The 25953-nt window shown below is 34.6% G+C and overlaps 4 protein-coding genes across 5 annotated transcripts; all 4 read left to right on the forward strand.

Moving 5' to 3' along the window:
* LOC105161317 (phenylalanine ammonia-lyase-like) lies at positions 1283-5175 on the forward strand. The gene is given in 3 exon segments (XM_011078963.2): positions 1283-1684; positions 1686-1867; positions 3208-5175. Coding segments are annotated over 3 exon segments (2145 nt in total). The 5' UTR covers positions 1283-1471; the 3' UTR covers positions 4958-5175.
* Positions 6376-11036, forward strand: LOC105161318 (transketolase, chloroplastic-like). Its single transcript, XM_011078964.2, has 7 exons — positions 6376-7018; positions 7738-7828; positions 8439-8544; positions 8625-8907; positions 9176-9324; positions 9413-9566; positions 9920-11036. Exons 1-7 carry the CDS (start codon positions 6524-6526, stop codon positions 10889-10891), a joined length of 2250 nt encoding a protein of 749 aa, XP_011077266.1. The 5' UTR covers positions 6376-6523; the 3' UTR covers positions 10892-11036.
* LOC105161319 (probable acetyltransferase NATA1-like) lies at positions 13508-14470 on the forward strand. Its single transcript, XM_011078965.2, has one exon. The coding sequence runs from the start codon at positions 13573-13575 to the stop codon at positions 14248-14250; it is 678 nt and encodes a 225-aa protein (XP_011077267.1). The 5' UTR covers positions 13508-13572; the 3' UTR covers positions 14251-14470.
* On the forward strand, positions 17517-18436 carry LOC105161321 (probable acetyltransferase NATA1-like). 2 transcript variants are annotated; one of them, XM_011078967.2, is made up of 2 exons: positions 17517-18002; positions 18090-18436. In XM_011078967.2, the coding sequence occupies exons 1-2, from the start codon at positions 17590-17592 to the stop codon at positions 18295-18297; spliced, it is 621 nt and encodes a 206-aa protein (XP_011077269.1). In that variant the 5' UTR covers positions 17517-17589; the 3' UTR covers positions 18298-18436. The 2 variants fall into 2 exon arrangements, with proteins under 2 accessions (XP_011077269.1, XP_011077268.1); XM_011078966.2 differs by having other exon boundaries at positions 17517-18436.

Consider the following 25953-nt stretch of genomic DNA (forward strand, 5'->3'; position numbering starts at 1 on the left):
TTCCTCATCTTTTCTGTGAAGATTTTGAGAATATGTTGCCATGATCTACACTTCAACTTTTCCTACTATACAAAGATAAAAAATTGAATCTTTGAATAAACTAAAATTAAGTCCTACCTACTCCTCTTTGCCCCATGAAAAGCCACAAAATAGAAAAAATAATAATAATAATAAAAAATTGAATCTAGAAAATTTCAAAAACTTTTAAATGCTAAGATTTTTTATTTATTTATTTATTTACATAATTTTATTAATATCTCAATAAATTAAGTAATACGGCAGTTCTATCAATACATTAATATAACTAAAATAAATTATAATAAACTTATATAAAATGAGATTAAAGCATATATATTTGATAAAATTTAAACCCATAATTTTAAATATGTTCATGAACTTAGTCTTAGCAGATAAATTAATTCCAAAATTGGCCTCATTTTTAAGACTAAATAAAAAAATAATTTTTTATTGAACATAATAGTAATTAATTAGATGAAATAATTTTTGTGGTATTCAAACTTACAAACATTTACCCTATTTGAATAAATATAATATTTTGTCCCTTAAGTTTTTATTTATAATCACTTTAGTTCCTCAAGTTCATTTTTTGACTTTACATCCTTAAACTTTAGTTTTTATCTCAATTTGGTTCCTCAAATCATTTTTCAACGAAAATGTGGCCGGATTTTGACTCTTCGTAATGTAAAATGGTCAATAAGTTTGCTTTTATCACTTTAGTCCCTTAAATTTGTAAAATTATCAAATTAATTTTTTCTACACAAAAAAACAACTTTTTTATATTCTTTTATATTAATATGTTGTAATTATCTTATGTAAATAATGAAAACTACTATAAACTTTTGTGAACATAATACTAATAAATTGCTTAACTTAAAATAAACAATCATTTTGTAGTTAAAAAAAATCAAAGTTAATAATAAAATCTAAAAAATAATTATTAAAAAAAATAAATTAAATAAAAATTTAATCGGACCAATCATAAAGCCAAATAGAGACTACAACATTCATTAGTTACCATATGGGTTGGGTTGGTGATGACAAATTCTTCATGAAAATGGAAGATGACGTTGGCTCTTCCCGCAACAACTCCTTCCCACCAACCACACCTATAACCCCTACATTCTTACACGTGTCATCATCATAGCCCTCCATTTCCCATGCGATCATCCCACGGCCAAGATTGGTTTTCAACTAACACAATAGCCTTCCCACCCAACATACAATCTCCTATGCGCCTCTATTTAAACAATCCTAAAGTCGCTCAACAACCTCAGCAATTTCAGCTTAGCTATATTCTCACAACCTTTGCAAATTTTTCATCAAGATTTCCTCATCATAAATATATATATACATATATTTATAGAGAGAGAGAGAGAGGAGAGAGAGAGGAGAGAGAGAGAGTTTTCTTGCCACTACTTTTACTATAACTAACATTTGCGGCTGCAAGAAAATGGAAAATGCAAATGCAAACAGCAGCTTTTGTGTGAGGAGCAGCAGTGATGACCCCTTGAACTGGAAGTTGGCGGCGGAGTCGCTGACGGGCAGCCACCTTGACGAGGTGAAGAAGATGGTGGCGGAGTACCGGAAGCCAGTGGTCCGGCTAGGCGGGGAGACGCTGGCGATAGGGCAGGGGGGGGGGGGGGGCCGCGGCGGTGGCCACACGAGATGCGGAGGAGGTGACGGTGGAGCTGGCGGAGACGGCGAGGGAGGGGGTGAAGGCGAGCAGTGAGTGGGTGATGGAGAGCATGAACAAAGGGACGGACAGTTATGGTGTGACGACGGGTTTTGGTGCAACTTCACATAGGAGGACCAAACAAGGTGGCGCTTTACAAAAGGAGCTTATCAGGTGAATAAAATACTAGGGGTTAAATGCAATTTAGCCCTTTTAACCCCTGTAATATAGAAAATGAACAAACACACCCCTATAAAAAAAATAAATAGTAAAATCACCTCTTTTGTATTTTGAATCATAAAATAAATTATACTCTTAACAAAGTTTTAGATAAAGAGTAATTTGTTATTTTTTTTTTATGGGAGATTTTTTGCTCATTCACCATCTCATAAGGGAATAAATTATAGAGTGAATAACAATTTACTCTCCTGTGATATTAAAAATGAGCCCTATGTAAAAAATATAGCAATTTACCCCCCGTACTTTTTAAAATGAAGCAATTTACCTCCTTATATAGGGAGGTAAATTACTTCATTTTAAAAAACATAGGGAGGTAAATTGTTGTATTTTAAAAAATAAAGGGAGGTAAATCGCTATTTGTTTTTTCATAAGGGGGTAATTTGCTCATTTGAGATATCACAAAGGGTTGCTTGCATTTTTTCCATAAATTATATTTCATCCTAAATTTGACGGTCGAAACACACTCAAAACGTATTTACTAATTAAATAAAATAAAAAAAATAAATGATTAGTTGAAACTGATAAAATAAATTAAATTTAATATATATAGGAATAGAAAATTATTTACTTAAAATTAATTAATAGGTTATTATTTGTAAATAAAAGAAGTAAGTGTATTTTAGCATAAAAAATTATTTTAAAGCCTTGAGTCTTAATATATCACCAAATTTAATTATATTTTCTTAAATTTGAAAATAATGATATTTGTGATCATGGGGTAGGTGGATGCCCCCCACCCTACACACACATAAAATGGCTAACTTTTTTGCGGGGGGAAATTCAACACTTATTAATGTTAATTTTTGGAAATGTTGGTTTTTCTTTTTTGTTTATTATTATTATTATTCTTTTCATAGCATTTTAGCACTTATATACATCCAAATTAATAAATAAAGAAAATGTGATATGTGAAATTTGTCCATGATAAATGTAAACACTACTTATCTACATATTTAAATAAAAATATTTTATATATGTAATATATAGAATAAAATACAAGATATTATAACTTTATAATAAAAAGTTCAATTCATGCATGGTGTTCAATTAATTTGCCAACTACACCAAATTATGGCATATTTAATGGGCTGAGTTGTGAACTGTGACCACCTACTCAAGTCAACTAAATATAAATACATAGGAACTTAAGTAATTTTCTTAATAATATATTAAAAAAAAATCTTTTATGTTGTATCCCAAATATGAACTAATTACATAATAAACTACTGAAGTAATTTTCTTTTTCTTTTTTTTTTTAATTTTTGGTATTTTAGGTTTCTAAATGCTGGAATATTTGGCAATGGCACTGAATCAAGCCACACACTGCCTCACTCGGCCACAAGGGCCTCAATGCTTGTAAGAATCAACACATTGCTTCAAGGCTACTCCGGCATAAGGTTTGAAGTCTTGGAGGCCATCACTAAACTCCTCAACCACAACATCACCCCATGCCTCCCCCTACGCGGCACCATCACTGCTTCCGGCGACCTTGTCCCGTTGTCGTACATTGCCGGCCTTCTATTGGGCCGACCCAACTCCAAGGCTATTGGGCCTAACGGGGAAGTCCTGGACCCTGCTCAGGCGTTTACCCTAGCCGGGATTGACACGGGATTCTTTGAGCTCCAACCCAAAGAAGGCCTTGCACTAGTAAACGGCACGGCCGTGGGCTCAGGCCTGGCCTCTATAGTCCTCTTTGAAGCCAACGTTCTTGTTGTACTGTCAGAAGTTATATCTGCGATTTTTGCTGAGGTCATGCAAGGCAAGCCCGAATTCACAGACCACTTGACTCATAAGTTGAAGCATCATCCAGGCCAGATTGAGGCTGCCGCTATCATGGAGCACATACTTGATGGAAGCTCATACATCAAAGAAGCACAAAAGACACATGAAATGGACCCCCTGCAGAAGCCTAAACAGGACCGCTACGCACTCCGCACCTCGCCCCAATGGCTTGGTCCGCAGATTGAAGTAATTCGGGTTGCAACAAAATCTATCGAAAGAGAGATCAATTCTGTCAATGACAATCCATTGATTGATGTATCAAGAAATAAGGCATTGCATGGGGGGAATTTCCAGGGGACGCCTATCGGCGTGTCGATGGACAACGCTCGTCTAGCAATTGCTTCTATTGGGAAACTCATGTTTGCACAATTCTCTGAGCTTTTAAATGACTTCTACAACAATGGCTTGCCATCAAATCTATCTGGGGGACGTAATCCAAGCCTGGATTACGGATTCAAGGGGGCCGAAATAGCAATGGCAGCTTATTGCTCCGAGCTACAATTTCTAGCCAATCCAGTCACAAACCATGTCCAAAGCGCTGAGCAGCACAACCAAGATGTGAACTCATTGGGGCTGATTTCTTCAAGGAAAACAGCAGAGGCAGTCGACGTTCTGAAGCTCATGGCCTCGACATTCTTGGTTGCTTTATGCCAAGCCATCGATCTAAGACACCTGGAGGAAAATCTCAAGGCAACGGTGAAGAACACCGTCAGCCAAGTGGCTAGAAAGGTCTTAACCATCGGCTCGACTGGTGAGCTCCATCCATCCAGGTTTTGTGAGAGGGACCTGCTGAGAGCTGTAGACAGAGAGCACGTTTTTGCCTACATCGACGATCCATGCAGCGCTAACTACCCGTTAATGCAAAAACTACGACAAGTGCTAGTCGATCACGCATTGATAAGCAATGAGGGGGAGAAGAGCCTTAGCACCTCGATTTTCCACAAGATTGGCGCATTTGAGGAAGAATTGAAGGCCCTTTTGCCTAAAGAAGTCGAGAGTGCTCGAGTTGAGCTGGAAAGCGGGAGACCGGCTATAGCCAACAGGATCAAGAACTGCAGGTCTTATCCATTGTACAAGTTTGTGAGGGAGGAGCTAGGGACTGGTTTTCTAACAGGCGAAAAGGCTCGTTCGCCCGGGGAGGAGTTCGACAAGGTGTTCACAGCCATATGTGAGGGGAAACTGATTGATCCATTGCTGGAGTGCTTGAAGGTATGGGATGGCGCTCCCCTTCCAATCAGCTGATCATGACATGGTTCTGGTCTGCATAGACCACCTCATAGTATATATATTACATGCATATTTATTGTCCTTAATTGATTTGAAGTCTTCACAAATCAATGTCCGTATATGGACAAAAAAAGTGCTCAAACTTGTTAATGATACATGTATTTTTGTAATTTGTGATGTCAAACTGCAACCACAAGTCATTTGATTCGGAATGGTATCCTTTTTAACCAACATCTTTATGTCAGAAAAACATTAAGATATGTATCTTCAGATTTTATGCAACAGGTATCGAATATGTATACTGTTAATTATGAGTAAGGTTATTACACATAATGTGTATTAACTGAATTGGTAAGAACGGCTCACTTCTGATCGAAAATTTATGGATATGATTTTAGTGCTTGATCAACTTCTTAGGATAATCAAAACTAATTAAAACCCATTTTAGAAACTGAGAATCTAAAAAAAAAAAAAAATATTATCCATAGACACTTGAAATACACTTTTTGTTTGGGTTGGTGGGATGGTTACTGGTGGACCTGACATTCTTTGAATATTGTCTAAAGGCACATCAACCACTCTCTTGTTTTGTTGCTTATGAAGTTTTATTTTTCTGTCTTCATTGATTAATTTAGTACTCTCCTGGAAATTTAAAATATAAACTGTGGGTTGTGTGTTTCGTCCACAACTGGTGTATAATTTGGCTGTCTATTCTAGTTGTTCTATGTTGCTTGATATATAATTGACATAAATTATTAATTAATAATTTTTAAATTTATCATTAACTAAAAATTAAATACATTTTGCACCCGAAATATACTTATAGCTTATTCATGTATGAAAAAAATCAAAAATTCTGCTAAACAAATAATTTAGTATTAATAAGATAAAAATACCTTTTTTACTTGTCTCGTACAAGTTTTCATTTATCCTCCCTTTCACAAAAATTATCCATAAACTTTATTTTTTGTGACTTTGAATTTTTATTGAAAGTTTATTTAAAAAATAATAATTTAATTTTATTTTTTTATAAATTATTTTGGTGCGTGCAAAAACGCACGGGTCTAATAAATATGAACCATTATTTAAAACTTGAGCTGAAACAAATGCGAATCCTGAAGGGAGACCTGCAAAAAAGACGTTTACACTCTGACGTCCAAATTAGTATTAGATTTGAGATTAATCATATTTGATTCAATTAAATTAATTATATAATAAGTGTATATATTAATGTGATTGATTATTTTTTTAAAATTATGTATTAATCACATAACAAGTATACTATATTTATTGTATAATTAATTTAAATCTAAACAAATTTAATCCAGATTAAAAAAATTTTAAAAATAAAATTTACAACCAAAAAATTCCAAACAAGCTCTAGTCAAACACCCAAACTCTATAAACCATTTATTTACATCATCCTTCTTCTCTTCTGAAGCCACGTACACCTTTCTACTTCCAGGCCAGCTTCTCTTCCTCAATCGGCCAGCCCTCCTTCCAACACGTACTGCTCCTACACCTCTTCTTGTCAACTCCCCCCAACGCGCGCGCGCGCACACACACAACACAGAGATCAGCATGGCAATCTCTTCCCTTCTCCTGAACCCAATATACCCCCCACACCTTCCTCCAAAACCACCCACTCGCCTGCACAAAACCAGTAAACCCTTCACATGCAGAAACAGCCTCCCGAAAACCACCACCACAAACCCTCTCTTAAAAGACCCCAACCACAAGCTCTCCTGGAAAGACGAGCTCCAAAACGCGTACCCCAATGAGTCCTCCGCCCTGGAATTCGACGTTTCCGATGAGAAATTCCAGGAACTTGTCGACAGGCGCTGTGCAGACAACCTCAGGATGCTGATTCTTGATTCTGTCCAAAAGGCGAAAGCGGGCCACCCTGGAATGGCCCTGGGGATGGCTGAAATCGGGGTTTTCTTGTACAGGCATGTGCTCAAGTACAATCCCAGGAATCCCAGGTGGTTTAACAGGGACAGGTTTGTTTTGAGCGCTGGCCATGGGTGTTTGCTTCAGTATGTTTGCCTGCATCTTGCTGGATTCCAATCTGTTCAGGTACTCGGAATTTATGTCTTTGTTCTTTCTTTTTACGGCTGCTCTAGTTTTATAAAGTTGTGGGTGATCATCTAGTAAAATTGTGCAAGAAAATTTTATCATAGTAAAAAAGTAATAGAGTTATTATTTATGTAAGAGCAATTTATATCCAGACCACTAAATATTTCATTTCTAGTACTGCATTTTTGTGTTTCATATTAGAATTTGTCCTGCACTTTTGCAATACTCCAGTTCTTGAAAAATTTGAGTTATGATTTTTGTTTGGTTGTTGGTTATGCAATTTGTAAGGGGGGGAAGGATAAAGAAAGCAAGAAAGAAAATTTTCATAGTGGAACAGTTATCATTCGCAGTAGAAGGTCAATGAACTTGCACTTTGGCAAAATAAGAGTTGCTAATAATAGAGTTACGTTGTCCCAAAAAACACATGAACATGAATACATAGTCTTTATAGTGGCTGGTTTTGTTGCTTGAACTCTCCGAAATTGGAAACTTAGAGTTCTTGTGCATAATTCAATTTAGCCAAGAATTTGTGGAGCTGGTTTGTGACATACGATAGGCATAATCTAAATAGCTTGGCGTCTGTATTGATTTTGTTGACTATACGTTGTTCCTTTGAATCTTAGAAAGAAAATTGAAACAGTGGGACAATCCACATCAGTTTAACTTCCGTCGTCTTGGTTCCATGAACTTTTCTGTCACAAATTTATTAATTTAATCAGATTGAAGACCTCAAACGGTTGTGTAAGCTTGGCAGTAGGACTCCGGGCCACCCAGAGAATACAGTGACAGACGGCATTGAAGTCACAACAGGTACTAATTTAAAATATATTGATCATCAATAGACTTCCTTGAACGTAATTTGGAGGAATTAGATACTTTATGAAAGAAAGGGAAAAGTATTATTTTAGTCCGTTAAGTATGTCTAATTTTAATTTTAGTCCGATAACTATGTCCATTTTTGTTTAGGTCCAGTAACTTACGAAATTGCTTACTTTTAGTCATCTGGCAGATTTTCGGACAATTTTACCCCTATGAGTGCATATGGACTAAAATGCCTTTCAAAAGTTGCATAGGGGTAAAATTGTCCGAAAATATGTTAGAGGACTAAAAGTAAGCAATTTCGTAAATTACCGGACCTAAACAAAAATGGACATAGTTATCGGACTAAAATTAAAATTAGGCAGACTTAGCGGACTAAAATAATACTTTTCCCTGAAAGAAATCCACAATTTTGAGGAAACATAAAATGCCATATTTCCTAGGAAAAGACAAATATGTAGACTAGAGAAAAATCGAATAGTGAATTAAGGTTGTCTTTCCCGGGCTTGGGAATCAAACTTTGTGCTCTCCAAGTGTGCTCGAACTCTATTATATTTTTTAATGACTGTGCATTTGATATACTTGTTTTGGTAATCACCAGGACCTCTTGGACAAGGTGTAGCCAATGCAGTCGGCCTTGCTCTAGCCGAAGCCCACTTAGCCGCTAGGTTCAACAAACCTGACGTTTCCGTCGTAGATCATCGCACGTGAGCATAAAAAAGTCTTATTTATTTGATCCAATATAATGATGATTTTCTCGATTATGGCCGGTTATTCTTTGATACAGATATTGCATTATGGGCGATGGATGTGCTATGGAGGGCATATCGCATGAAGCCGCATCTTTAGCGGCACATTGGAAGCTCAATAAGCTCACATTGATTTATGATGATAATCGTAATACAATTGATGGTTCCACTGACCTTGCATTTACTGAGGATATCTCGTTGCAATTTAAGGCATTGGGTTGGAATACAATAACGGTGGATGACAATCATAGCAATATGAGATCGTTCAAGAGCGCAGTTTTGGCTGCTTATAGAGAGACCGAAAGACCAACTTTTATCCGGGTATATATGGCTCCTTTGTCTCTTATTTCTCACTTATTAGTTGCCCGCAGAAGAAGAATGGGATTAAAGATATTAAATATTGATTGATGCTTCTATCTAATAACTTAACCTTTTAGAATTTAGATAAAGTGGACTTTCAATATGGTATTAGAGTCGGCCCAAACACGAGGGCTCGGGTTCAAATTTCACTACCAAAAGAATATCGCTTGCTTTACATTTATTTTTCCATGATGATAAAACAAAAAAAAAAAAAAAACATGAATGTCAGGTAAAGACGCGCATAGGCAAATTGTCGAAGAAGGAAGGGACGTCAAAAGCTCATCATGGAATATTTGACGAAGATGATGAGAAGCAAATGAAACAAAAGGTTAAATGGGACAATCGAGAGCCATTTTATGTCATTCCTATGGTGTACAGGTATATATATTATTGCATATATAATGAATTTAGCTCCTTTACTATCTAAGTATCCCAAGGTTGTAAAACTTTCAGCATGCATTTCCAGGGAAATGCAAGTGCAAGCAGATCATGGTGAAGAATTAGAGAGGGATTGGTGCTCCAAATTGTATTATTATCAAAGCAAGTACCCGCAAGAGGCTGTAGAATTTAAGTCTCTCCTTTACAATGGAATGCTTCCAGGCTGGGAAAATTCATTACCGGTAACGTATGCATATAATTTGCCATTAGATTGAAAATTTGTTTATTGTCTGTTGCTAATATCCGTCTAGTAGTTAGAAAATAGCAGACGATCACATGGGACATATATCAAGTTTGATGCCAATGAATCCTGCTACAAAAAATTCTGTAAGAAAAGACTATTACTTGGCTATCTATGCATGTCACTTCCAAGCGAGAAATTAGATAGTGCTTTCCAATTGTCATCTGCAAATCTTGCTGTTTTCCCGGGATAGGGCAAGGGTTAAGTTTCCAATTGATAATGTAGTTCATAGTTACATTGTTTTTTCACATGCATGATGTTGCAAAAATGATATTTGTTTTCCGATTTTTCCAGACATGGTCTACATCCGACCCTCTCGATGCCACCCGAGGATACTCTGAGAAGTGTCTCAACCAGCTTGCCAAAGTGCTTCCGGGTTTGATAGGTGGAAGTGCAGATCTTGCTTCCTCCAACAAAGTGTACTTACACGACTATGGAGACTTTCAGCAACCGGCATCTCCTGGGGGCCGGAACATTAGGTATGGAGTTCGCGAACACGCTATGGCTGGAATTTCGAATGGCATTGCATTACACGGTGGTGGTTTGATCCCATTTGCAGCAACTTTCCTCGTATTCTCCGACTACATGAAAAACTCCATTAGACTATCTGCTCTAAGTCATGCTGGAGTCATCTACATCATGACCCATGATTCAATCGGTTTAGGCGAAGATGGGCCAACCCACCAACCCGTTGAGCATCTTGTTGGACTTCGGGCCATCCCCCGCTTGTTACTTTTCCGACCGGCAGATGGCAATGAGACCTCGGGAGTCTATAAAGTGGCTGTCGCCAACCGAACCGTGCCAAGCGTGATTGCACTGTCAAGGCAAAAGGTCTTGGCGCACGTGGAGGGAACATCTGCGGATGCAGTAGCAAGAGGTGGTTATATCGTGAGCGACAACTCTGGGCCAAATTTGCCGGAGATCATATTGATTGGTACCGGCTCCGAGCTGTGCCTATGTGAAGGCAGCGCCAGTGTGTTGAGGAAAGAAGGGAGAAGAGTGAGGGTAGTTTCACTTGTGTGTTGGAGGCTTTTCGACCAGCAACCGGCGGAATACAAAGAGGAGGTGTTGCCTCCTGGCGTGCCGAGACGTGTTAGCGTGGAAGCAGGCTCCCCGATCGGGTGGAGGGAATACGTCGGGCCTGAAGGTGTGGTTCTTGGCGTGGAGGAGTTTGGAGCTAGTGGAGCACATTTGGATACATTCAAGAAGTATGGTTTTACAGAAGAAAATGTCACCAGGGTGGCAAAGAGACTCCTCTCCCAGTAAAGGAGGAATGGCCGTGAGCTGAGATGCAAACTTTGACGGTATAGAGCTGGTTATATGATGTATAACTTTTTTCTAAAAATAAATAGATGATGTGAGTATTTATATTTTAAAAATACACAATTTTTTATAAAAAAAAAATATAAGGTGCAATTAGAATTAGGTGTGAAAAATTGTTGTTTGGTAAGGAAAACTTTGATTTGAACTTGAATAAATCATAATATCTGAAAATTCATTCCTGAAGCTTGTTTGCACTCGTATTCTTTCCCCTAGAGTATAAAATCCCCTAATCACACCGAGGGATGGACACCCTGGCTGCCAAAGCAGTACCAAGCCATCCCGATGTGCTTTAATCATAGCCCATTCTTTCTTTGGATCCCTAGGTGACCGCTTCACGTATTCAAGAAATTCCCACCTCTTGTGCAAGTTGAACCTCCAGGTGAGTTGGGCTTTTGCTTTGGACTGAGTATATTTCTTGGGCATCATTCAGCCGGAGGAGAGAACTAATTTCATCCTTAAAGTAGTGAGCTTTTAGCTAAGGGCATCTCTTGCTCCTTCTCCCAAAAGTGGGAATGCTTTTACACTGTACCCTCCCTCTCGCACACAAATGTGAGGCAACTTTCTTGTTAGAATGATTTGATGGCTAGTCCCTAGTTTAGGGGTGGCAGATGAGTCAGGCTTTTGAGTTCGACTTGAGCTCAGTTATAACTGTTCGATCTGGTGAATATTTTTTTTTATTTTATTTTATATATTTTTATTTTTAAATTTTTTTATATATTTAATTTTATATTTAATATTTGATCAATTTTATAATCAAAATTGACCATATATTATTATTATTAATTAATATCATACATTTTATTTTGGATAATAATAAATTATGGTACTTTTATTTATACATTTAATCTTTATACAAAAATAAATTTAATCAACAACTTAGTAAATTATAATATTTTTTATATTTAAAATTATTATTTAATATGATATATATAAACTTTATGTTATATTTTAATATATATTTGTATTACGTTATACATTTTTTAAATTGACAAGTAATTCACTTATGATTTTTTATTATTTATAAATTTATGTCAAAATTTAGTAATTTCTATGAATTAATCTAAAAATCATAATAATAATAATAATAATAATGATCATGATGATGATGGTTGAACAATTCTAATTATTATTTTATTATATATATAATGAGATTAAAAAGTTTAATCAATAATTATGATATCTTAAAATTTGAGCACCCGATTTATACGAAATTAAATATATACAAGACTGTATCCATTAGATCATGTCAGACGGTATGATTTAAAATCACATGGTCTGATTCAAAGATACATCGTCTTGAATGATTACTCTTATGTTTCGAGTACGATATCTCGACATCCGTATATCTAATAAGTCTAAAACTTTACCAAACATATTTTTTTGTATGTTTTATCATATCTAATGGTCTGATATGAATTTTGATGGCCCGATTAATCCATGTTGTTCAACAATGTAAGATGATAATTACATCAATGTTATACTAATATTTATAAATATATAAATTTTGCAAATTGTGAATATATATTAATTTCAACTATAAAATTTTTTTATGTATTTTAATTGCATTATTTCAACTATCGCAAATTATTTTATCCAAATATAGGGTTTGGTGAAGCTGCCCATGTGAATTTATACTCATTTAAGCTACCAATTGTTAAACGTGTGCAGACGAACGGTTCACAATCGACATGAGCATAAAATCACATGGACAACACTGAATTTTTTCCTAAAATACACTTGTTCGATCACATCTTTTCGTATAAAAAATTACAATCAAATATTTTAATTTCAAACATATCACATTTATTCATAAGAAACACATCACAACACTTTCTAATCCAAAAATATTTTTATTTTTCAACCAAAATCAATACAAAAACAAATTATTATCTAAAAGTATTGAAAATTAAAACTAAGAATGACAACAAAATGAATTCTTTATGTGAGGAAAAGAATGTTTTATGGGTAGTCCTTTGTTGCAATAATTACCCAAAAACTAGTTGGTTCCAGTGACTTCCATAATTCTCAATTATTAAGAAGCGTGACGGATTATAAAATCGTACTTCTTTTGAAAGACTTGCTTATTGTCACCATCACTCATAAAAAATAATAAAAATAAAAGTAAAGAATAATATAAATAAAAAAAAAAAAAAATAAAAGTCACGAATAATATAATTGTAAAACATAAAAAAACACTATTCGAATAAATTTTATTCCAATCATATTAAATTACTAAAAATACATCATATTTTATTATACAATTAATATGTAATCCTTTAAAAATTAATTTTTTTCGTATCCTAATTCTCCAATAGGGGATAATTTTAAAAAATAAATTATATATATAACATAATATTATATATAATAAGATAAAAGTATTAAGAGATTGCTTTTTTTTTTTTTGTTTTAGTAACATAATTTCAATTGATTTTTTTTACATAAGTAGTATTGATTAATTTTAATTTTAAAATGTAAATGATTTAACTTAATTATTTATTACTTTTTAAAAAATATTTCTTTTTTATAATCATATAAATCCTTTCTTGGCCGAAACCCGAAGAAACTCCAAAGTAGACCTACGCCATTTGCCAACTTCCAGAAACCTCTCCAAGAACTTCGAACCAATGGCAGCTGCAGCGCCGCCCCCGCCGCCCGCCGCCGCCCCACAAACTCTCTTCACGCGCATCCGCCTCGCCACCCGTGAGGACGTCCCCCACATTCACAAGCTCATCCACCAAATGGCCGTGTTTGAGCGCCTCACCCACCTCTTTGAAGCCACCCCCGCCGCGCTCTCCGCCACCCTCTTCCCGCCGAACGCGCCTCCTCCGTTCACTTCCTTCACAGTCTTCCTCCTCGAGCTCTCCACTTCGCCATTCCCACCATCCCAGAGTCCCCATTTTATACCTCGGCTCAAATCCCTCCACCTCGACCTCCCCATCCACGACCCAGAAAAGGAAGCCTTCAGAAGCAACGCTAGTGATGCTAACGATGATGTTATTGTTGGTGGGTTTGTGCTGTTCTTTCCTAATTACTCGACGTTCCTGGCGAAACCCGGGTTCTATATCGAGGACATTTTTGTGAGGGAGTGCTATAGGAGGAAGGGGCTGGGGAAAATGCTCTTGTCGGCGGTGGCGGCGCAGGCGGCGAAGATGGGCTACGGGAGGGTGGAGTGGGTAGTGCTGGACTGGAATGTGAACGCCATTAAGTTTTACGAGCAGATGGGGGCACAGATTTTGCCAGAATGGAGGATTTGTCGACTGACTGGCGAAGCCCTTCAGGCTCATGCTCATGTTAACCTTTAATTTGATTTTGTTGGAATGATCAATTTTCAGGAGCTTCTGATGATCGAACTGGCGGGAATGTTATGAGGGGAAGATTAAATTGGTTGAAGCGGTTGCGTTAATACGAAGGGGATTGTTTGCTGAATTTAGTGTTATAATACAAACTTGTTGGTTTTGTGAATTTGACACTGATATTAACGACTGTTCCGCTTACTTCAATGCAAATATAAATTGTTTGATGTGTGAGTTCTCTGCAATTTACTACAATTGTTAATGTGTTTCCTTTTTTCAATTGTTGAAAGTTGAGATAGATTAAAACTGAAGTTGATGATTATGGCATTGCTGAGGATTGCAGGAGATTGTTTAGCATTGCTACAAGGGAATCCTTGTGAATTCTGAAAACATTAGCTGTTGTTACCTCTAGTTCTGAGCTGGTTTTTATTCGACTATGAGTAACTTCTGATCTTGAGTTCTGATGCTAAATGTATTTTCTCTGATATTTGGTACATTATGATGATGCCAGATGTCCTTGGTGATTGCATAAATAGTATATACTTGCTCTTTCTTACCATGAAGATTTTCTTATGGTAATTCAATTTAGTCGTGCATTTTCGACATTGTCTTTCTTTTGTCATGTCGGTTAGCCCAAATGTATCCCTCTTTTGGTTGATTAAAATCTTCACATTGCTTAAGATAAAGTCTGATAGTTTGTGGTTTTGTAATTTTTTGGGTCTATACAAGGATTTGAGAAAAATTAACTTGGAACGTTCTCTTATCCCCCCTTTTCCCCTTTGCCTCAGTGCCACATTAATGTCAACTTTTTGGGATTTTGAATCCCCTAACTGTTTAGAAATATCATGAAATGATAGTGAAAGTGGAGTGGCTCGTCTCTTCATGGAATCTGATATCAGAAGGCATGGTGCGGGCACTGCAATTTGATTAATATTCTTGGAAGTCTATCTCAGACAGGGTTGATTAATTTTTCTTCTGTTTTTACACTTCTGGTGCTATGCATTTGTTTTTTCACCACCTGCACATGAAAGTGCTGCGGCTGCACCAACACTCTGTGCAGGCTAGAACAGCCCAATTAACCTGTTCTAAACGACGTTGCAGCTGCACCATGAAAACCTGGTGCAGGGCTACACCAACTCCAAACTGACCTGCATGCATCAGATAGTGCCGTTCTCCCTCTTGAAGAAAATAGGAAGAACATTGAATAGAGACTCGGTACTGGTGAAAGATGAGTTTTGGAGTGCATTTTTGGCCTTCCCTGCCTGTTTTTGTTGTCTCTTTTCTTTCGATATGCTAGAATTATTGCTTCCATTTGCTATTCCTAGTCTGCTTTAGTTTACGTTAAAATCCAGTCTTGTGCTGCTGCTAGTTGCATTAACAGACATTGGCACATGTGCGTATTACTTGGAATATGCATTGTCACTTTTGCATAATTTTGACTGTTAATATTTCTGTGGCCCAAAAGATCCAAACTAATAAGCCCACTTGGAGGCCCACCCAACCAAACTGACGGGCTGACCCATTGACCATTTTGACCCGACCTAGGTTTGCCCTCTCTCCGATTGACGAAAATTTAAGTTAAAGGTTTTAAAATGTTCCTCTTTAAGAGAGGATTCGAACGGTATCACTGGCCATCGAAAACTGATTTGGACAGCGTTGGAAACTTAGAAATAAGTTTTTGGCAAAAAAAGGGGCGAGAATCGCAGTTTTTTCATTTTCTTTTAAATTTTTAATTCATTTTAATTATTAATTAAAATATATTTTAGTTAATTAAAAAGATTTTAAATACTGCATGGCCAGTTTTCTTTACCGCTTATATAGTCGAATTTATTTTATTTATTTTTATGCATTCCGCCTACATGTTCGATTCTTCATACCGCCTTATGTCCAGATTTAAATTTTCTTTCGAGTTTTTCGATCCTCCATGACCTTCAGTCATGGTTATATGGTAATATAATTTAATATTTAATATTAAATAAATTAATATAATTTAATATTTTAATTTAAATCATAAAAAAATATAAAAATAAATGATATTTTAGTAAAAAAATACCTAAGAAAAAGATAAAAAATAGTTAAAAAATACCCCCACACGCACAAAGAGCCTGTGTAATGCATCTTCCGTTAATTACTAACGGAAGGGGTATTTGTTGTTTTTGTTGCTGAGTTTTACAAAACATACGGGGTCTTTTAGCCTATTTTTAAAATAGAAGGGCTTTTTAGCCGACTTTTTGAAACACAGTGGGGTTTTATGCATATTTTTCATATATAATTGTTGATTCATGCACAACACTTAAACTTAGGAAAAAATGCAAGCAACCCCTTGTGATATGCAAATGAACAAATTACCCCCTTATGAAAAAATAAATAGCGATTTACCTTCTTATATTTTTTAAAATTCAATAATTTACCCCCCTATGATTTTTAAAATGAAGCAATTTACTCCCTGTTATAGGAGGTAAATTGCTTCATTTAAAAAGTATAGGAGGATAAATTGCTATATTTTTTTTCATGAGAAGGTAATGTGCTCTTTTTTAATATTATAGAGGGGTAAATTGATATTCACCCATTAAACTTACATGATCATAAAAAATATATATATATATATTATTAATATAGGAATAAGATAATCAGAAAATATATAGCAAATAAAATATATATAATCGAAAATATTTAATATGTAAAAGTGTAAATTGATTGTTGTTAAATTATTCAAATTATTAGAAAATATCAATCAACTACAAATATGCAATTTAAAAAAATAAAAATTGTGAATTTAAATTAAGATTGTTATAATGAGAATAAAATATTAAAAAATAAAGTTGGATTTATTTACAAAAATGTCAGAACAGCTAGAAGTACCCTAACTTTTGGTATAAAAATGTTTCTTATAGCCATTTTAGCAACAAAAAATTATAATTCCAAACACGTTAAAAGTACTTTTAGAGAGTCACATTTTCGAAACTTGAGCAAACACTCATTTAGTTTCTTAAATTTATAAATTTGTCAAAGCAATCTTACTTTTTTAAACAGAAAAATTACTTTTTATATTTTTATATGCTATCATGATATATTATTTTATGTGAATAATTAAATTTTGAATAACTCTTCAAAATGCGGATAATTGGACAATAAAAACACATGCTTAAAAGTTGAAGAGATGCCGTAGAGCACAGGATAGTTGAGAATTTTAGAAAGTCAACAGATATTAGGAAAATATAATTATTTATTTATTTGTCTTTATAATAATCCGTTCTTGGCCGAAGATACATCGAAACCCGAAGAAACTTCACAGCAGAACTACGCGTTTTGCCAACTTTCAGGAACCTCTCCTAGAACTCCGGAACAATGGCAGCTGCAGCACCGCCGCCGCCGGCCGACTCCCACATCCCCCTCTCGGAGCCCACCCCTTGCGGTCACGAGCTCTTCACTCGCATCCGCCTTGCCACCGTGGAGGACGTCCCACACATTCACAAGCTCACCCACCAGCTGGCTGTATTCGAGAGCCTCACCCACCTCTTTCAAGCCACCCCGGCCACACTCGCCGCCACCCTATTCCCCCCGAACGCGCCTCCTCCCTTCACTTCCGTCACAGTCTTGCTTCTCGAGCTCTCCACTTTGCCATTTCCCCCATCGGAGAATCCACATTTTACACCTTGGCACAAATCCCTCCACCTTGACCTCCCCATCGATGACGACCCCGAAAAAGAAGCCTTCAGAAGCAACGCTGGTGATGTTAACGAAGATGTTACTGTTGGCGGGTTTGTACTGTTTTTTCCTAACTACGCCGCGTTTCTGGCGAAACCCGGGTTCTATATTGATAACATTTTTGTTAGGGAGTATTGTAGGAGAAAGGGGCTGGGGAAACTGCTCTTGTGGGCGGTAGCGGAGCAGGCGGCAAAGATGGGCTACGGGAGGGTGGACTGGGTGGTGCTGGATTGGAACGTGAACGCCATTACATTTTACGAGGGGATGGGAGCGAAGATTTTGCCGGAATTGAGGTTTTGTCGGCTGACGGGTGAAGCTCTTGAGGCTTATGCTCACGTTAACCCTTGATTTGATTGTGTTGGAATGATCATTTTGAAGAAACTCCTTTGTTGATCTGAAGAGGATTGTTTGATGTTAATGATCGTTGTGCTTACTTCAATGCAAATATAATATGTTTGATGTGTGAGTTCTCTGCAATTTACTACAATCGTTAATGTGTTTCTTTTTTCAATTGTATAAAATTGAGGTATGCTCCGAGGAGGCATTCTCATGTGCAAAAAAGTTAAGCTCTATGGAAGTATTAATAATTTCTATTGTTATTTTTTTGGGGAATTTATTACAAAAATATAAAAAAAAAATAAATTAGTAAAGTAGGGTAAAATTGAAGGTGTTAGAAAAGTAAGTGGCACCGCGGTGCCACATTTTTTTACTTAAAAAAAAAAAATCTGTATGTCACCGCGGTCGCCAACCACGGTGACATTATTTTTTAAATTTTTTTTTTTTAATGTGTCACCGTGGTTCATCACCGCGGTGCCACTTACTTTTCTAACACCTTCAATTTTACCCTACTTTACTAATTTTTTTTTGGCATTTTTTTAATAAATTCCCCTATTTTTTTTCCCAGTAAAATAGTGCCCTACACTTAGGTAGAGTATCCTCTATGCCCCGTCGTGTATAAGCACCAAGAAGATAATTTTATCTCTAATAGACACGAAATAAGCCCTTTATATGTAGTTTAGATGGTATCCACTAGGGATCGTAAATGGACGGATCGGGTCAGTTTTGAGTTGGGTTCAATATGAGTTGGACTTAAGATAGGTTTGAATAAATGAATTGAAATGGATTAGGTTGCAAATGGACGGGTCAGGTCGGTTTTGGGTTGAATTTAAAATGGATTTTGAATTAATAAATTGGGTTGGGTCGATGATATTTATTTTTTTATATATAATATTTATTAAATTAAAAATTTTATGTAATGGTAATAAAAGGGTTGTTTATTTTTTATTATAAAAAAATTATAATAATATAATTTTTTTTTATACGTTAATATTAATATGTCGAGTTGTGATTTGAGATCACGACTTGGCCTATTTTTTTTGTTTAATTAAATTGTGTATAAATTAATTATATAAAATTAATTTTTGACAACATATTATAGTCCAAAAAATTATAATATTAAAATTTTATTAATTTAAAAAATTACAATTAAGTGTACAAATGTAATAGTGTATATTTCTTTTTTACAATTGTAAACAATGCAATAAAGTATATAATTTTAAATGTAAAAAATGTCCTGTTCCACAATTGCGTCTGTGGCGTTGACGCCGAGGTCTTCTTATTTCCTCGCACCACATTTTGTACTGGCTCATTTTGCGCCGCATTTTCATCACCACCGAACCGACTAGATGTTGTTGCAAAACTAGACTCCACATTGTCACAATATGCACTAAACGATGTAAATAGAATTGGTGAAATATTGTATCCTTGTGCATATGCTTGATTAAAATACCAAGACCAAGGTCAAGATGTACTTGTGAAGAATAATCTTGTGTTTGGTTTGGCATATACAGAGTCGATTGAAACCAATCATCTTAAGGCGGTTGAGACATATAATAATCTTGAGGCGGTTGAGACACGTAATAATCTTGAGGTGTATAAACTGTAGAAGGACCAGCTATATCCATCCCAACATCATAACGTTTAACTGAACCAGTAGACATTAGGCTAGAACTTCTTCTTTGCCTGTGGCATGTTGTGGGAATATCATAAATATTAGTAATCTTTGAATCCTAAATTCTAAGGATTCCGTGTAAGGAATGTGCTCGATTACTTTGCCAAAATTTGAAAAAGACATTGTTATTCAAATAACATATCCTTATCAAAAGATGACATCTCTATCTATTCCAAGGATTGTTGGACTCTAACCTATAAACTGTCGAGGGATGTAACCTTATCCAACCATTTAAAAATTAATAACTCTCTGCTACATCGAATATGGAGGATTCGATCTCATCCAACAAATTGAGGAGTTTTCTATAAATTGCGAGTTCCCCACAACAAAAGCCAACTCTAGTTCCAAACTTCTACTATACTTCAAACTAGACTTTAATTTTTTACTTGGAGATGATTTACTTCGGGTGATCATCCAGGATGGGGAGTGGCACTGGCCAAGGATGAGGAACGCTTCCATACTCGATGTCATGCGACTTTTATCTTCAATTAGAGGCGGTCGAGATTCTACTTCCCTGATGGCGGTTCCTTTGCCAATAAAAGCGTTTACGATATTTTTCGGCATCCGGTCCCAAAACTAGGCTAGTCTTCACTACTTATGGGCCCTTTTAAGATCCCCCGGAATACTTTTATACTATTGTTAGCATTGCATGAGAGGCTCTCTACCATGGATCGGCCGTGGCTTCAGTGGCACCATTGGGACTTTCCAGCACCTGTTCTTTTGTTGCCCTTATGCTAGACAGTGTCTTCAACTGTTGCGATGTTAGGTCTGCTTCTCTTAGACCACTAGAGGATGGACAATTGATGTATTGATTGATGCACGAAGATGGAGTGGGAAACATATTATCAATGCTGCCTATCGTAATCTTTTGGTATCCCTTGTGTATCAAATTTGACAAGAACAGAATCGACGGAGGTATCAACAGCTGGTTCGCGATGCAGTATCCCTTGTTCGGATTATTCTTAATGAGCTTAGACTCCGTATACTTAGTGTTGAACTACCTCATAGCATCCCTTGTATAGAGTTTGGCGGATACCATGGCCTACTTCAATTGCCATTTGATTTGTGCACTCTATACTTTTTCTTTACTTAATGAAATTTACTATTATCGAAATTTTTTTTTACTTGGAGCTTCACACTCGAAATATTAATTTTATTCTCTCACTTGTACAAAAGAAATAAAAATTAATAAAGAATTACTCTCTCAATTTCACTAATTTGTATTCTCTTAATTCATATTATCTAATTATTTTGTACTCCAATTAGATGTGAGCACCATTTGATGATATCAAGAGAGGTTAGGTTTTCTCCAACAATGGTACTGAAGTTGATGAGTATGGCATTCTTGAGGATTATGTAAGAATTCCGAGAAGCTTATATATCAATCCTTACCTATAATCCTGAGATGGTTCTTATTCGATTATGGGTAACTTCCACTCACGAGTTCTAAGTCCCGTTCGCCTCAGTGCTACATTCTTGTGAACTTTTCAAGAATTTGAATCTCCTACCTTTTTAGAAATTAATCCCGTGAAATGAAAGTGATTTGGAGTTGGAACCGAGCATTTGGACTAGCCGGGCCACATTGTTGCTCCTACTCTCGTCAGCTTCAACTAATCAATGAATGGAAAATCCATCATATTTTGCAATTTGGTCCTCTTTGATATTGCAAATGTGCAAATTACTCTTTTTATAAAAAAAAAATATAGTAATTTATCTTTTTATATTTTTTAAACTACAACAATTTACCCCAATATTTTTTAAAATTAAGCATTTTATGCTTCATTTTAAAAAATATAAGTGGGGAAATTACTATTTTTTTTTTCATAATAGAGTAATTTGCTCATTTACAATATCATAGGAATAAATATGCATTATACCCTGAATTTATATCGCAGCCAAGTTGACGTTCCTAGTCCCATGGTCTTCAACTATGCAAAGATCAATGCAAATTCCATGACAATAAGTTTCCAGCCCGACCAAGTTGTTGATCCTAATCTCGTCGTCTTTAGCTCCCAGGCAAGTTGTGGCTGCTAGTCTTGTCGTCTATCGTCGTCAACTAATCAATAAATGCCAAAATTTCAAGCCCCACCAAGTTGCCACTCTTAGTCTTGTCCTCTTCAACTAAACAATGAATGCAAACTCCATTATACTAAATTAAAAGCCAAGAAAGTCTACGACCATTAATTTGATATGTTCATCAATAATCTAGTATAGCTGTATGCCAACACCTTTCCAAACATAAGCATAATATTTGGATTCGAGTGTTTTATTGTATTTTGTGAAGATAGAGATAGAAAAACAAAGATAAATAAGTGTGTGTTAGAGATAGTATCACTATGTTTGTTTTCATTTCCAACTTATTTCCGAGACAAGTCAAAACATACCCAATGTTTGCCATCATTCAAAAACACCTTATTTAGGTGTTTTTAACTGTTTTAGCATAAAAATATACATATATATATACACACATATATACATAAATATATATAAAAAAGGCATGATTTGACAATGAATAGTAATTTTTGTCTCCCAAAATACAACATTAAACATATTATACTTATTTTAAATTATTTCCAAAGACATGATTTGACAATGAATAGTAATTTTTGTCATTCAAAACACAACATTAAATATATAATATTTATTTTAAATTATCTCCAAAAACAAATCCAAACATACATACTATCTCTAACACACACTTGTTTATCTTTGTTTTTCTCTCTCTATTTCCACAAAACACAATAAAACACTCAGAAAATAAATCCAAACATTATGTATGTATTTAGATTTATTTTTGGAGATAATTTAAAATAAGTATTGTATGTTTAATGTTGTGTTCTGGGAGACAAAAATTAATACTCATTGTCAAATCATGTCTTTTTTATATATATATGTATATGTATATATTTATGCTAAAATAATTTAAACATTGGGTATGTTTTGACTCGTTTTGGAGATAACTAAAAAATGAAAGCAAACATAGTGAAGAAATCTCCCTTTTTTTTTTTTTTTTTTTTCAGAAATCAGAAAGGGAATGTTTATAGTTAGATCGGATTGTTCGGATTCCAACTCAATTCGAATGGTTTGGGTAGATTGAGTCAAGTAATCTTTAAAAATTTTGAGTTTTGAATGACCTGAACCCAATTTTGAAAAATGGGTTATCGGGTAGAAAAAAATTACCTGATCGGATTAACTTGGTACCTAATATTTAATTTAAAAATAATAAAAAATTCAAAATTAAATATAAAAGATAGAATATAATTATTTGTTTTTACTAGTAAAGTAGTAAATTATAAAAGAGAATGATATATCATTTGTTAATATTTATAAACTGATATCATAATTTTATATTAAATGTTTATATAATCTATACTAATCATAAAAAGAAACCTTCCAATGTGAAAGTTATTATGTACTTTTTACATAACTTGCCATTTATTTTTATATAATACCTTCATTTTTTTTCCTGGGAAATGAATTTAACAATTTATAATTAAAGGAAAAAAATAAAAAATTATAGTACATTAAGATAGTTCTCATACTAATTTATCAAACTACCAAAAATACCCTTCTTTTAAACCTCTTCCTCCCGTCATCACACGTTTAATGACTTCAATTAAATTTAAAGTACATCAAATCTAAACCATATTCTTTGATACATCAAATTTGAAATTTTTTGATATGTTTGAAAGTTTATCTAATATTTAATAAAATTCCGCGCAAGTATCCATTTTCGCTTTCTCTCTCTCTCTCTCTCCTGAATTCACATATATATGAATAAAAGTACTAAATTTTTCTTCTTGAAATGCATCATGAAGATTTGTATAATTAGGATTCTTAAGCATCAAGACCAAAAGTGCAATGTTCATATATGTTCATTTTATTATTTTATTTTGAGTTTTTAGTGCTTCTATATTGAACAATATCTACAGTACAAAAAAAAAATGAAATTTAGGACGGGTTTAGGAATAGTTTTTTTTTTTTTTTCCGGCTTTGGAATGGTTTTGAACTGTCGGAATTAATTTGAATTGGATTTTGGAATTGTTCACCTTCTATTGTAATAGACGGTGTTACAAATATTTTAGAACGATTGGTGAAAGACCGTTTCAAACTGGAACGGATGTTGTAACACACTGCGATGTTTTAAAATCAAATATAAAAAGATATTTATTTAATTGGAACTCATTGGACTAATTTTGGAATGGTTATATACTGTAATTGTGGTTTTATTTGGATGGGTAATAGTAATACTAATGCCTGATTTTTGGAATGGTATGCATTTGACTTGGTGATGTATTTTGAAATGGTATTTGGGATTGTATTGTGATTCATATTTGAAATACTTTTAGGCATATTCTTTTTTTTTTTTTTTTGGTTTGGAATAGTCTCTTGCAACTGTTTTAGAAATTATTTTTGGTACACAATTTGGTGCTTGAATTAGATTACGTTGCGATACATTCATGAACGGTTAAGCATATTTAGGAACACTTCTTTACAATTGTTTTAGAAATCGATGTAGGAATAGTTTGTTTTGTAATATTAGTAATATTTACCTGTGTTTTATTTTCTTTTATACGGGTATATACTTAATGTAAATCCTCTTTAAAAATATGAAATTATATATATATATATATATATATATATTTCCTAAATTAGAGTCTTCACAAAAATTTTATTTAAACCTGACCCCCTTCTATTAGAGTTGGAACAAAAAATATTAAAGTTAGCAAAAGATATTATATAAAATTTTAATATTTGCTCTTATTTAACATTCACAAATATATTTTTGTACTTATAAAGGGATAAATAAAATATATATATATATATAAATATATATATATATATGAAGTAACGTTAATATTATTAAATTTTTTTTCCTTACAAGTACAAACTTATTACATGTCATTGTTGAATTAGTGGCAAAATTAAAAATTTACGTAATTCTTTTATCTAATGTCAGCTTTCTCATCCAAATTATAACAAAATGGGATATGTGTAAATAATAAATTTTCATATTGGATTTAAGTGTAATTAACCCCTAAACATTATTATGATTCTTTATCTATATTTTATATTTTATATATCTTTGTATATACTTGACATTGATTTGTAAGAGGTCGAATAGCTAATTAAAGTATTTCATATTCATGATAAATAAAAATATTATTTAGAAACGAATTGTTCAATGATTTTTTAAATTTTTAAAAAATAATTTTGTGCTTCATTTAGAATCCATCAGTCTCACAAATATAAAGCTCAATTTGATAAAAAATTTAATTTGAAGCACACGGTGAAAATGTTTGTGGATGGTGCGGCCGGAACGTATAAAATCATGCTTCACCACACTATTCTTTTTGTGATGGGACACAATGCTAAGGAAAATAGCTACCTGCTCGGCTACGCTTAGGTGTTTGGTCGGGGTCACACCACTTGAGTACTAAAGTATGTAGCACAAGCGACCGAAGGTGTTGCGGTGCATCTGAAGATTGCGCAGACATGATTCATTTGAAACAAAAACCAGCCTATGAAGATGGCGAATCTGGTCCGGTATCCTAGTGCTCATCACGTATCTCGAGGGCCCACGTACACGTCGGTTAGGGTTTCGACCGGCAAGGTATTTGGTAACATAAGAGAATATAGTCATAGCGACGGCAAGCTCGTCAATGATTTCTTGTACAATTATTAAACCCAACGTAACTCTTTGGAAAAACCTCATCCTAAAGACCAAAAAAACAATATTGAATATCAAAAATTTTTAGGAAACACAGTACACCACGAAAATGGAGTGTGTAAGAACGTAGTTGAAATAGCAAATTGAAGGAAAAGAGATTGGAAAAAAAAATCTTCAAATTCTGAACACAGAACAAAAATATGGGCGACAACGTTAACAAATATAACATGCAATGAACTCAAAAGTGTTAATGGTTGAAGGTATATGTGGTGCGAAAGAGAAGGCCACCAAATCGGGCGAGCGAGAAGGGGTAAGAGGTTAG

This window comes from Sesamum indicum, linkage group LG4, assembly GCF_000512975.1.
Source record: "Sesamum indicum cultivar Zhongzhi No. 13 linkage group LG4, S_indicum_v1.0, whole genome shotgun sequence".
NCBI lineage: Eukaryota > Viridiplantae > Streptophyta > Magnoliopsida > Lamiales > Pedaliaceae > Sesamum > Sesamum indicum.